Consider the following 14,413-nt stretch of genomic DNA (forward strand, 5'->3'; position numbering starts at 1 on the left):
AGGAATCTAAAACAAAAATCCAGAAAAATCACATTGTATGATTTTTAAGTAATTAATTGACATTTTATTGCATGACATAAGTATTTGATACATCAGAAAAGCAGAACTTAATATTTGGTACAGAAACCTTAGTTTGCAATTACAGAGATCATACGTTTCCTGTAGTTCTTGACCAGGTTGCACACACTGCAGCAGGGATTTTGGCCCACTCCTCCATACAGACTTCTCCAGATCCTTCAGGTTTCGGGCTGTCGCTGGCAATACGGACTTTCGGCTCCCTCCAAAGATTTTCTATTGGGTTCAGGTCTGGAGACTGGCTAGGCCACTCCAGGACCTTGAGATGCTTCTTACGGAGCCACTCCTTAGTTGCCCTGGCTGTGTGTTTCGGGTCATTGTCATGCTGGAAGACCCAGCCACGACCCATCTTCAATGCTCTTACGAGGGAAGGAGGTTGTTGGTCAAGATCTCGCGATACATGGACCCATCCATCCTCTCCTCAATACGGTGCAGTCGTCCGTCCCTTTGCAGAAAAGCATCCCCAAAGAATGATGTTTCCACCTCCATGCTTCACGGTTGGGATGGTGTTCTTGGGGTTGTACTCATCCTTCTTCTCCTCCAAACACGGCGAGTGGAGTTTAGACCAAAAAGCTCTATTTTTGTCTCATCAGACCACATGACCTTCTCCCATTCCTCCTCTGGATCATCCAGATGGTCATTGGCAAACTTCAGACGGGCCTGGACATGCGCTGGCTTGAGCAGGGGGACCTTGCGTGCGCTGCAGGATTTGAATCCATGACGCGTAGTGTGTTACTAATGGTTTTCTTTTGAGACTGTGGTCCCAGCTCTCTTCAGGTCATTGACCAGGTCCTGCCGTGTAGTTCTGGGCTGATCCCTCACATTCCTCATGATCATGATGCCCCACGAGTGAGATCTTGCATGGAGCCCCAGACCGAGGGTGATTGACCGTCATCTTGAACTTCTTCCATTTTCTAATAATTGTGCCAACAGTTGTTGCCTTCCACCAAGCTGCTTGCCTATTGTCCTGTAGCCCATCCCAGCCTTGTACAGGTCTACAATTTATCCCTGATGTCCTTACACAGCTCTTTGGTCTTGGCCATTGTGGAGAGGTTGGAGTCTGTTTGATTGAGTGTGTGGACAGGTGTCTTTTATACAGGTAACGAGTTCAAACAGGTGCAGTTAATACAGGTAATGAGTGGAGAACAGGAGGGCTTCTTAAAGAAAAACTAACAGGTCTGTGAGAGCCGGAATTCTTACTGGTTGGTAGGTGATCAAATACTTATGTCATGCAATAAAATGCAAATTAATTACTTAAAAATCATACAATGTGATTTTCTGGATTTTTGTTTTAGATTCCGTCTCTCACAGTGAAGTGTACCTATGATAAAAATGACAGACCTCTACATGCTTTGTAAGTAGGAAAACCTGCAAAATCGGCAGTGTATCAAATACTTGTTCTCCCCACTGTAGATGGTTAGTCATTAGAACACTACCTACAACGCGTAGTGAGATGTACTGATGCTTGAGTTAAACTAGAGACAGTTGTCAAATACCATAGTCAGTGTTGTTGGTAGTTTCACTGTTTCCCTCTTTTCTGTAGGCAGGGTGGGAGGGGTGGGGGATTGCATAGCCAATGACATGGGAAATGCTGCATAGTTTTGATAAAGGAGAATCTTTTATAGTTACGGATGGTCTGCATTGTTACAAGGCCCTTAAGTTTGTTGAAATCCTGTGATTATTTCCAGTTCGTCAACCTAAAATGGCTTCTGCACCTGCTCTAAATTACTCAGGTATTACTGTCTGTATGCTGCTTATTGTTCCCATCCACAATGCTGTAGTGACATTACCTGTAGCTTAACAGTCACTTGTACAGTCACATTAACCCCGTTTTTCCGTTCCTTTTCTCCTCGCTTGTTTTGTTTGTTTGTTTACATATCTTAGATCAAATATAAGATACAGTCAATGTTATTTCCCTTTCTTTCTGGCTTACAGTGTGTTATGACTGTTTGTTAATTTATTTTCAGAGGTTGAAGAATAGATGCACTGTCATATTGGAAAAGTTTAGTTTGCAGTGCCATCTACTGTTGAAACTGCCTGATTGTAGATAGAGGCTTGAGAGTGTGTGTTTATGGAGAATACTTTTTGTTGTATGCATGGTTAAAAACTTTTAATAACTGACATGACTTGCATAATGTGGTATAGTAGTATAGTTCTAGCTGTGGTTTATTTCATCCCATTGGTTAATGAATGAACTGCATGAATGAATAACCTATATTTTTAGATCAGTGAGCCAACCCTTTCCTTTAGGAGTGAACTGAAACCTATTGTCTGTCCGTTCATTGTTAGAATACTTCTGTTCCAACACCTCAAGTGTCGGTGGGCCGAGAAGAAAGGTCTGCTCGGATTCTTAAAGTTCAACAGAAGGAAATCAAAGTAAGACGGCACAGTTCACTTATTACAGACCTCTACATGCTTTGTAAGTAGGAAAACCTGCAAAATCGGCAGTGTATCAAATACTTGTTCTCCCCACTGTAGATGGTTAGTCATTAGAACACTACCTACAACGCGTAGTGAGATGTACTGATGCTTGAGTTAAACTAGAGACAGTTGTCAAATACCATAGTCAGTGTTGTTGGTAGTTTCACTGTTTCCCTCTTTTCTGTAGGCAGGGGTGGGAGGGGTGGGGGATTGCATAGCCAATGACATGGGAAATGCTGCATAGTTTTGATAAAGWGAGAATCTTTTATAGTTACGGATGGTCTGCATTGTTACAAGGGCCCTTAATGTTGTTGAAATCCTGTGATTATTTCCAGTTCGTCAACCTAAAATGGCTTCTGCACCTGCTCTAAATTACTCAGGTATTACTGTCTGTATGCTGCTTATTGTTCCCATCCACAATGCTGTAGTGACATTACCTGTAGCTTAACAGTCACTTGTACAGTCACATTAACCCCGTTTTTCCGTTCCTTTTCTCCTCGCTTGTTTTGTTTGTTTGTTTTACATATCTTAGATCAAATATAAGATACAGTCAATGTTATTTCCCTTTCTTTCTGGCTTACAGTGTGTTATGACTGTTTGTTAAATTTATTTTCAGAGGTTGAAGAATAGATGCACTGTCATATTGGAAAAGTTTAGTTGCAGTGCCATCTACTGTTGAAACTGCCTGATTGTAGATAGAGGCTTGAGAGTGTGTGTTTATGGAGAATACTTTTTGTTGTATGCATGGTTAAAAACTTTTAATAACTGACATGACTTGCATAATGTGGTATAGTAGTATAGTTCTAGCTGTGGTTTATTTCATCCCATTGGTTAATGAATGAACTGCATGAATGAATMAACCTATATTTTTAGATCAGTGAGCCAACCCTTTCCTTTAGGAGTGAACTGAAACCTATTGTCTGTCCGTTCATTGTTAGAATACTTCTGTTCCAACACCTCAAGTGTCGGTGGGGCCGAGAAGAAAGGTCTGCTCGGATTCTTAAAGTTCAACAGAAGGAAATCAAAGGTAAGACGGCACAGTTCACTTYTGTTCCAACAGAGTGACATTTAGCCCATTGGCTTGGCTAACTTAGCACCATAATACCTTCTAGAGAATACTACAAGGCACCATGCATAGGCTACTGACTAAGAGAGTGTGTGTCTGCAGATCAAGCTGACTTTAAACTGTTGACTTACTATTAATGTATGTTGAAATGCAGGAAAAAGAAGCATATTTTTTTCTGTGTCTTAAATCTTCTACTTAAATAGCTACTGTTATTCTTGAGCTCAACATATGATGGCTTTCCATAAAAATAATTAGTCTTATAGATTTTACTGTCCCGGTGGAAAGGGCTTTTTAACCCTAGCGCTGTACGAGTACTGCTACCGTCTGTCAAATAACTGAAATAACTGCATGTCATGCTTGTATTGTAGTTGCATTCTGATGTATTGCATGTTAGATGTACATTCCATTTCAGACTGAAGAACAGTCGCCTACTATGGACATGGATGGTCTTGATAATAATATTATTCAAAATACTGAAAAACACTACAATGTAAGTACTACTAACCCTCCTGAAATGTCTGGGTGTGGTACTTGACATCTTGCATTATATTTTCTTTCAATACTCCAATCTCATTCAATAAGTGCAATCTCATTCATTTTGCAGGAAGATAAATTATGCTTTTGAGTTCTATTCTCTTGTAGATGTTCCAAAACCCACCACCTTGTAACAGATAGTGTTTTATGCCCCACAAAAATTAAAACACATGAGTTCAACTTTGGTTTTCTTTTCAGTAGGGTTACAAAATTCCCATAACATTCCCAAAATTCCAAGTTTTTCCAGAAATCCTGGTTCTACAATTCCAAGAATAAGTTGGGAATAAGCAGGAAATCCAGAACTCTCCAACAAGGATTTCTGGAAAACCTAGGAATTTTGGGAAAGCTACCATTATTTTGCAACCCTACTTTTCAGCCTGTGTGCCTCCTCTCGATATAGCTGATTGTCTGTTCTGCTTATGTACCACTAGAGGGCAGACTTGACAAGCTGATTCCCCTCAGTCAATTACAGTACCTTGACGGATTTAAAGTTTCTGCAGCAAGTCAACCTGAAATAAATTAAAGCCTTGAATTATTGCTTAATCTTTGATCAGCTTTACTCCGTGACACACATAATGTATTTAATAGTAAGTTTGTAATACAATAGTAGTTATAGCAGTAGGGACGGTTTCTTGGGAATAGTTTCTACTCCATCGTGGAGTTCTTTGTATGTGGTGTGCATTTGTGCTAAAACATTATTATATTAGAGCAAACATTGAACAGGCTACCTGTTTGGAAGGTAATTTAATCAGTTTTACACAATTACAGAGGAATCTATTACAGGCAGCCATCTGGGATACACCTCAAATCAATATGGGGATTTTATTGGATTTCCCATAAGACCTTGGTGGATCTCTCCTGCTCATTTGAGTCAAGCCCCAGGGCGCGCACACACACACACCCTCTGTGTCCTTTGTGATGATGTTACATCATCATACTATACCTGGCTACATTTACTCTGATATCTGGATACCATTATTGGCCGAACAGATGGCAAGATTTGTTGAGAACGGTTCATAACACAGACTGAAGTAGAACAGAATTGCATCTATGATACAGTGTACAGTCCTGCATTGGACAAACTGATGGACCGATATGTTGAAGACTGTGTACATTGTGTAGGATCTAAAGGAATGAAAACGATATTGCTTTGCTTATGAGACACCGTTCTAGAGATGCTAAGTCACGCCAGAAATGATCCTGTCTGTTTTCCCAGAGTTTTTTTTATTTTATTGTACAGAAGAAAACTATTTCAGATCACATTTTGTCCTTGGAGAGGACAATAAGGGCGTGTTGCTAACTCTAAATCATCATAGATGGCCATGTTCGGTTCTATCTGTCGCTAGTCTTGGCAGTGAGTACTCCACTTACAATGCATTTCCACCTTGGATATGCATGAGTGATAGGCATTGTGGTTAGATCTCAGATTTCCTCCAGCATGGAATTACAGATGTTCAGGTGAACTTTTCCCAAACTTTAATAACAAAGAAAGACTCAATAGCTTTTTTGGCTCTGATCTGTAACTGATTTAAGGTTATATAACGTATGCTACGCATTCATGGTAATTCCCTGCATGGAACATTCCGTTCCAACAGCTGAGTACAACAACAGCACGGATCCCAATTCAAAGTTACCGTAGTCTCTACCTAAATTTGGAACGTGTGTTTGTGTTGGTCTTTCAAAATTGAACATGCAGTGGATGTACTGAGGGACTTTCAGAGAGCCAAAATATGAACAGTTTAGCCACACTCCTCCCTCAAATACACAGGCATTGAGCATGTTGCTCTACCAAGGAGAGGAGTTAACATSGAGATCRTACTACTACAYAGGGAGGCTTACTGGATATCCTATCTAAAAACATTGACCCCTAGTGGTCTGAATATTGACTTTGATCTCAGTCCCTTCTTATGAACAATTCTCTCTTTTATGAACAAGTCTTATATGTATATATTCTTTCTACAGCTTATCAGCGTACACCTAATATGTTCCCCCTGTTGATGATGATGCTTATTATACATTAAGGTTGAACCAAAATATTACATGTAAAAAATACAAATGAAATCGGAAACAATTAAATATGTGAAATTGAATTAAACAATAATTTATGTTGATGCTAATATTGTGTGCAATATTCAATTATGTTTGCATATGATAACAATAGCCTAATATATTTAATATGCCATAAACTATTGTTTTTTAACAGTTTCACTCAATTCATTCTAATTAACATATTCATTATGACACACCCCTCACTATTGTCATTGGTTGCACTGTTTGTCTACATAACCTGGTTCAAGTATTCATGACATTTCACTGAAGAAGACACAGTGATGCCGAAACGTTGGTGATTTACCCAATAAATTACTGGGAGTTTATATATGGAGTGTGCGACTCTTTATTTTTGTAGTTTATAGTTTATTCTCTGTTAGTCAGCACCTCCACACAAAATAATTTTTCTGGGTGTGCGCCAGCTCATATTTTTTATTGGTCTTTCATAATTGAACATGCAGTGGATGTACTGAGGGACTCTCAGAGAGCCGGAATATTAACAGTTTAGCCACTCTCACATGTGAGAAGGTCGCCATGAACACATTAGCGCAGCGTGAAAAGTTCATCAGGGGAGGAGAGGGTTGGCCGCTGGCCAAGAATCACTCCCCAGTCCCTGCTGAGCGCTGTCTGATTTCTAAAAAGGCTTTTCAGGCCCTTTCTCTCTCGTGACATGGGATCAACCGGCAGAAGATTGAGGCTTTGGATTTACTGGAATATTTGCATATACATACTGTACATGTATATGTACAGTAGAATATATTTAGGCAGCATCCAATAGAAGGGAATAGAGTAAAGCTGACTAATGCACTGTGTAAAGTATGCCATGTCATCTATCCTTGGGATGCAATTATGCCCATGTATAAATCATGTGGTCCTCTGTAGCTCAGTTGGTAGAGCATGGTGCTTTCTATGCTAGGATAGTGGGTTTGATTCCTGGGACCAGCCATACATAAAATGTATGCACGCATGACTGTAAGTCTCTTTGGATAAAAGCATCTGCTAGATGTTATATTATTTAGTCAGGAAGATCTAGTAGGTGGGAGAGGTGCGTGTCTTAAGAGAAAATCAAAGTTAAACAGGATGTGAAGGTCATAAAGATGAATGGTGTCGACTTAGTTGATCCAGGCTCTGTTCTTAGAGCGGGGCAACAGTAAATCTACTGCAGGATTCCAAGACTCCAGCTAGGTTTTTGTTACATACGTATTTTTCTCTTTGCTCTACATTACTGTATAGTAGCTCGGTCTGCTTTTCCAAGCTTACGCAATATGCAAACATTTGGCAACTCACATCTCCCTCAAAGCCACACTGCCTCTCCTTAGTAGACTAGAATAGTTTGATTGCGCTTGCCTGGTGTAATGGAACCAATGAAATAGTCCCAAAAGTTCAAACACTGCCCGCCTGGCACTCCAGGCAGGCTCAATCAAATTATGAAAAATATTTGAAAGAAAACAAATACTATTTATGCCCAGGTCTGAATACCTTTGACTGCTTTTCTCTCCCTCCTGCACATTTTCCATTCATTCTCCCCACTGTGAGAAGTGCTTGGTTCACTGATTACATCTAATGACTAGAACTTAATGTTTTAGTCATTTTAACTTTTTTTCATGACTACTTTGATCCTCTGCCCAMGAATGGTCTGAAATGCTGTGTCATTTTGACTTAATACACTTTCCTTTCTTTTCTTATAACCACCCCACTATCGTTTATAGATGTATATCTTTGTTCCTAGTTGTGCTACAGTACAGAGACAGAAGCTTAGGACGTTTCAGATAGCCTGGACCCAGATCTGTTWGTGCTGTCTTGCCAACTCCTTTTTATGATCACTTGGCACGACATTGACCGTAGGAGTTGGAAAGGCAGTGCAAACAGATCTGGGACCAGGCTAAGTTTCAGATGCTTAGGAAAGCCTCATTCTTTGATRGTCCCCCATTGCTCAGCAGCATCCCTCCCAGACAGACAGACGGTGTATTAGCGAGGCGGCGTAGCTACAGAATGGTAATAAAGCTGACTGCAGCTATCACAACTGTCACAAAGCATCCTGATTCAACAGGGATCTGAGTGCCTCCTCTTGCAGACTAGAGGAGACAGACCCAACACTGAGCTTTGCATTGGCTTAATTTACGACTGCAATAACAGACTATGATGAAGATATGCTGATATTGTAGATTCAGTCGTGAGCCCTTGTTAGTCGGAGTCTCAAATGGCACCCTATTCTCTATATAGTGTTATGTGTCCTTGTCAAAYGTAGTGCACAACATAGGGAATAGGGTGCCACMTGGGACAGCGTTAGTGAATAAAGGGCATGACCCATGCTCACCCTTCAGGACTGGCCCTTGACATTTCCAGTGTCCACCATATCAACCTGTGATTTTGGGTTTCTGAGACCATTTAGAATTACCTGACCTTTAAATGCCACTCAGTTCATATGTAGTTCTGTTCTGTGTGTTTATAATTGTGTGTGTGTGTGTGTGTGTGTGTGTGTGTGTGTGTACGTACTCACACATCTGTTTGTGTGAATGTGTCACATTATCTGTCTGTGTGTCATTATTTTTATGTTTTGCATTAACCTTTCTCTCTCCCTCCTCATCCAGGGCCTGTCAACAGTGTCCATCGTGCCCTGTGTGGACGCGCGGCCCAGCACCCTGGGCCAGTCCCAGTCCGCCATGAACATCTCCAGGATGTCCCCCAGGATAGAGATTAAGAAGAGGCGGGCCCCTCCGACCCCGGCCCCCACACCCTGCCAGGGCTGCTACACACTGGAGGCCTACCAGGTGAGGGGGCAACACACACACACACACACACACACTTCAGGTCATGGTGACCTGTGTTGAGATCAACAATTGCAACATTGGCTAAACATTTCCTCTAATCTCCTTGTGTTGTTTGTGGATCTAATAGCAATAGTAGTAGTGTTATTTCTCTTCTCGTGGTGTTGTTGTGGGAAATGTTTTTTTTTTCACCATGTTTTGTTGGCTCTAATGGGCTTATTTCCTCCTGTTGGAGCGAATGGGGTTTGTCTGGAACTGTGTGTTGTGGTCATAGTGACCGTTACTAACAGGAACACACTGCTTAATCTGTGAAATGGATTACATTCTAAATGCCACCCTATTCCCTATATAGTGTACTACTTTTTTACCAGGGTCTATAGTGCTCTGGTTAAAAATAGTGCACTATGTAGGGAATAGGGTGGCCTTTGGACACCGACTCCTGTTGAGAAGCACAAGGTGTCCACACAGTATTCTGTGTACTACTCACGCTGTTCTTCCAATCAGGATTTAATTTGGGTTTATGTTGTCGTGGCGCCCAGTTTTTTCTCTCTCTGCTGTCTGTTGTTATTATACCCTTTATAGCGACATTTGATAACCTTTCAGACAAATAAAGTGCCGCATCAGAAACATTCAGTATTGTTTCCCTGACGACAATAAACGTAGCTGATTGATGTGCTGTTGTGTTGTTTTTATCCAGTCTTTTATGGTAGGGTAGCTAGATGTGTTTTCTTTTTACTAAGTGTCTTGGTAAATCATGGTATTTAATGAACTTTAACATACTTTTTTAGGGTAGAGTGGTCTGCACGCAGGCAGCAGGCAGCCAGGTTGCATGCAGGCAGCTAGAGATTATTTGATTGACAAGTAAAATGCCTGTTCAGTGGTGCATCTATCTCGAAYGTTTTCGTGTCGGCATTTAAAAAGCCATAGCGTACCATTACAGACAAACAAACATGCTGACACATTCCATATGTCTGAAAAGGGTATTAGACACTGTTCAGAAACACCACACTGATGACGTCTTTATCAGTCCGTTCACTCAGAGATAAGCAACACTAGCTGTGCCGTGACTCGCAAGCACGGATGAGACAAAGCGTTGTGTTTGGAAGATGGCTGGCTGCATGTTGAGACACATGGCACATGGGCCTGATGTACCCGTTTGTGAGGGTTAGACAAGGACAGAGATCAGATGAGGACAGAGTGCCTGAGGGACGGGATGGCTGCTCTTAGGTCTCCTTTCCGTGAGCCTGAGCTACTGGTAGGATGGCTAATGTTGTAGTGATGACAATCTGTTCCCCTGCGGTATGACTARACTCTATATAGCAAAAGGTGCTATATAGAACCTAAAAGGGTTATTTGGCTGTACCCATAGGAGAACCTTTTGAATAACCCTTRTTGGTTCCAGGTAGAATCCTTTTGGTTCCAAAAAGGGTTCTCCCAGGTCAAATTCTTATGGAACCAAAAAGGGTTCTCCCTGAAACCAAAAATAATCCTTTTGGAACCCTTTTTTCTAAGAATGTTAAGTTCGGAATTACCAGAGACCTCACGATACGATATTATCACGATGCTTAAGTGCCGATACTATATGTATTGCGACTCTAACGATTCTATATGTATTGCAATTCAATACTGTGATTTTAGATCAAATCATTGTTCCAAACATATTGCTCACCATATGTCTGCTGCAGAGGGACAAGAGAGAGAGCCATGAGAAAACAAGTTTTGATCAGTCATGGAAATAAAGGTGCTGAAAAGAAATTGGCTCCCAATTTYAAAAGAAGATGGAGAACAAGCTATGGAGGAAAAATACTGGAGTTTTGGTGCAGGTACAGACAACTAGCACAAAAATAATATTGCGATATTGCAAAAACTATATATCGTCAAAAATAACATCTGATTGGTAACTGTATCAACCCCCCCCCCCCCTCATCAATAGTTATGACCCTCTATTGATCTCAGTACAGTATCAATTTACAATCAATAGTCAAGCCCAAGGCCTTATTGAATCAAATAGCCAACTGGGTTTATCTGGGGTCAAGACAAAAAAAAAGAGGACATCCCAAATTGCACTCTATTCCCTTTATAGTGCACTTCAAAGGGAATATGGTGCCATTTGGTACTGTATACATCTAACAATGTTGTGCAGAAGGAGTGTTTCAGGCCTTTATTAGGCAATTAGCTGACATTATGATTTGGACAGGAGTAGGCTAACATGCTGACGATACGGCACACGCACGTGTGCGACGTTGCGCACATGTTGATTTTGTCCATACACACTAGACGCGATCAGGACACGCAGGTTGAAATATCAAAACAAACTCTGAACCAACTATATTAATTTGGGGACAGGTTGAAAAGCATTAAACATTGATGTCAATTTAGCTAACTAGCTTGCTGTTGCTAGCTAATTTGTTCTGGGATATAAACATTGGGTTGTTATTTTACCTGAAATGCACAAGGTCCCCTACTCTGACAATTAATCCACAGATAAAAGGGTAAAAGTGTGTTTCTAGTAATCTCTCCTCCTTCAGGCTTCTTCTTTTTTGGACTTTATATGGTGGTTGGCAACCAACTTAAGGTGCATTACCACCACCAACTGGACTGGAGTGTGGACCTCAGTTCATTTTTCAATCACCCATGTTCAATCACCCACACATATGCTACTAAAAACCAATGAGGAGATGGGAGAGGCGGGACTTGCAACACATCACGCGTCAGAAATAGAACCAAGTTTTATTTTAGCGCCTGGCTACGCAGACGCTCATTGACACGCGTGAACATTGTGGCTGCAATGACTGCAGCGCTCGCACCTGCGGCGTGAGCGGTGTGGTCAGCATGTAAGAGGTCGTGTTTAGAATGACTTTTGTGACATGGCCTAGCCTATCATCCTGAGCTTTCCGCTTCAGGGTTCGGTAATAGGTTTTACACAGGCAGGCAGGCACACTTGTGTAAGCCTGTTTGGCATGCTGGAAAGGTAACATCAGACTCAGGCTTATGCAACAGTAGTCTCTAGTGACAGACAGACTGTTAACATAAACGCTGGTTTTGGTTCTGAGATTGCAGTAATAATGCAACAGTGGATGAGGTATGTTTTGGTGGCACAATGTCAAATATGTATAAGTGGGGTGTCGTGTTTCCAGAGGCGGGACATCAGCTTGACAGGCTCTTTATGCCAATGTTACTGTTACTTTATGCCTTAACTTACTGTCAGAGCACAGGTGAGGTTGAGGGTTCAACAAATGAGACAAAAGTTTGCTGTATCTCTTGGATGAGATGGCATTAAAAAACTCAGAAGACCACTGAAGGGAAGGGGGTTAGGTAGGTTAGGTTAGAATAGTGATTGGTCTAAGAGACTTGGAGCCTACTGTAGGAACACAGTGTTGTACATGATCCTAGTTGGAATTCCAGATTCCTTGCTCCTTTTTTTTCCTGATGCTGGGAATCTTCCAACCAGGATTTCTGGGAAACCTGGGAATCTTGGGAAAGTCACCAGAATTTTTCAATCCTACTCTAAGGAGTGTTATTCTTCTCTGAATCTCAGTAGTTGACCTGATCTGTTCTCAAGTATTTAAATCAACGGTACACATGTCATGGAGCCTACTGAATATACTCTGTTTTTCTCTGCAGCATGGCTCTTAGTGATGTTGATGTATCGACTCCTGGCTTTGCTTTCAGGGTGGACCTGCCAAGCAGCCCCTGAACAGTGCAGTCTGAGGCAGCATCCCTATTGGTCCTGGTCAAAAGTAGTGCACTATGTAAGGAATAGGGTACCATTTGGGACGTAGCCTCAGACTCCATCCCATCAGGGGGATAGCTGGCAGCACAGGCTAAGTGTGATTGATTGAGATGGCTAGCATTACCTGCATAAACCATTCCTTAGGGAGATGTCATAATCTGAACCAAGAGGGGTTTAGTCTTTCATAACAATCCGTCATTGGCTTTTTGTACTGCAGCGATTTTAATCCACTTTAATGTAGCCTACCGTTTTAATCTGTTTTAGCAAGATACAAGTTGTCTGTTTACAATCTTGCAAGGTTTGGATATTTCTACATTGGGCTGATGGTACCATTCTCAGTAATAGTTGTGGTCCTTTTATTTTTTTTGAAATTGAATTTGTGGGGAAACCTCATGAAGGTTTTAATCAGTAGTGTTTTAAAATGTTCCACATTCTATAAGGTCACACTTTTTGAAGGTCACACATGATGCCTTTAAGAGGAAGCTTGTGATCTGAGTCATATGTTTGCAATCCCTCAGTTAGGCCTACATGATTGCTACGCAAGTAAACCATGTGGCTGCAGAACATGAGTTAGAGTGAGAATGGTTGGTGCGGAAGCCTTAACTTACTCAACGCCTCTCTGAATTGAGCTATTCAAGTGGCCTACCTTGGTTTTTCAGCCCATCTGCTGACAACCTCCATTTCCTTTGTAAATGATATTCTATCACTTAAGGCCATGCAGTTTATTTTAGGTTGTCTTGTTTCACTTCATGCAAACTTGCTAGTGTATGTATAGGCAACACTGTGGATGTTTCAGTGTGACAGGCTGTGGAACAGTGTGATTTAAAATAAGTGGCAAACAGAAGCATGGGCAGCTCTAATAGTTTTGAGTGCCGATTTAGTGTGTATCCCATATGACACCCTATTCCCTATATAGTACACTACTTTTGACCAGAGCCCTGGTCAAAAGTAGGGCACTATATAGATAAGTGTTTCCCAACCCTGGTTCTCGAGTACCCCCAACAGTACACATTTTTATTGTAACCCTGGACAAGCACACCAGATTCAACTTGTCAAATAATCATCAAGACCTCAATGAGTTGAATGAAGTGTGTTTGTCCAGGGCTACAATGAAAACGTGTACTGTTGGGACACTCAAGGACCAGGGTTGGGAAACACTGATATAGGGGATAGGTTCCATTTGGGAGTCTCTCTATCATGCTCCTTTCCTCTTTCCTAAGGAAGAAAACGTTGTGTTCTCAGGAACAAAGGAAGAGGCCCCTAATGCCAAAACAAACAGCCCACTGGAACTGTGTAGTCTACCATCCTCTCTGTCTGTGTGTGTGTGTGTGTGTGTGTGGTGTGTGTGTGTGTGTGTGTGTGTGTGTGTGTGTGTGTGTGTGTGTGTGTGTGTGTGTGTGGTGTGTGTGTGTGTGTGTAAATCTAATGAAGTAGTGGTGGCGTCTTCTCACAGAAATGTTGTGGGGAATGTTGTTTTTTGTTCACCATGTTATGTTGGCTCTAATGGGCTTCTCTCCTCCTGTTGGAGATAATGGGGCTTGTTTGGAGCTGTGTTTTGTGTTTATGTTCACATTTAAATCATTATTATTTCCAAATCACAGTCTCACAGTTAAGTTTTTGAAAGAATTYTTTTGTACCTCAAAGAATGACAAAAAACCTAGGCTTTGTTGTGGTTTTATGTTGGAATGTAATCTTAACCTTAGCAGACAAAGTAATATCCAGCACTGATAAAGATATAATGGAATGTTTTCACTACAGTTGGCAGAT

General features: G+C 41.3%; 1 protein-coding gene across 1 annotated transcript in view; it reads left to right on the plus strand.

Annotated features, from left to right (window-relative positions):
* The window catches only part of LOC111958641 (protein cordon-bleu-like), a 62,503-nt gene that overhangs the window by 30,763 nt on the left and 17,327 nt on the right, over window positions 1-14,413 (plus strand). The window contains 3 exon segments of the mRNA XM_070437277.1: window positions 3,435-3,523; window positions 3,975-4,052; window positions 8,737-8,916. Of these exon segments, the coding sequence (XP_070293378.1) occupies window positions 3,435-3,523; window positions 3,975-4,052; window positions 8,737-8,916 (347 nt within the window).

Source organism: Salvelinus sp. IW2-2015, linkage group LG35 (assembly GCF_002910315.2).
Source record: "Salvelinus sp. IW2-2015 linkage group LG35, ASM291031v2, whole genome shotgun sequence".
Taxonomy (NCBI): domain Eukaryota; kingdom Metazoa; phylum Chordata; class Actinopteri; order Salmoniformes; family Salmonidae; genus Salvelinus; species Salvelinus sp. IW2-2015.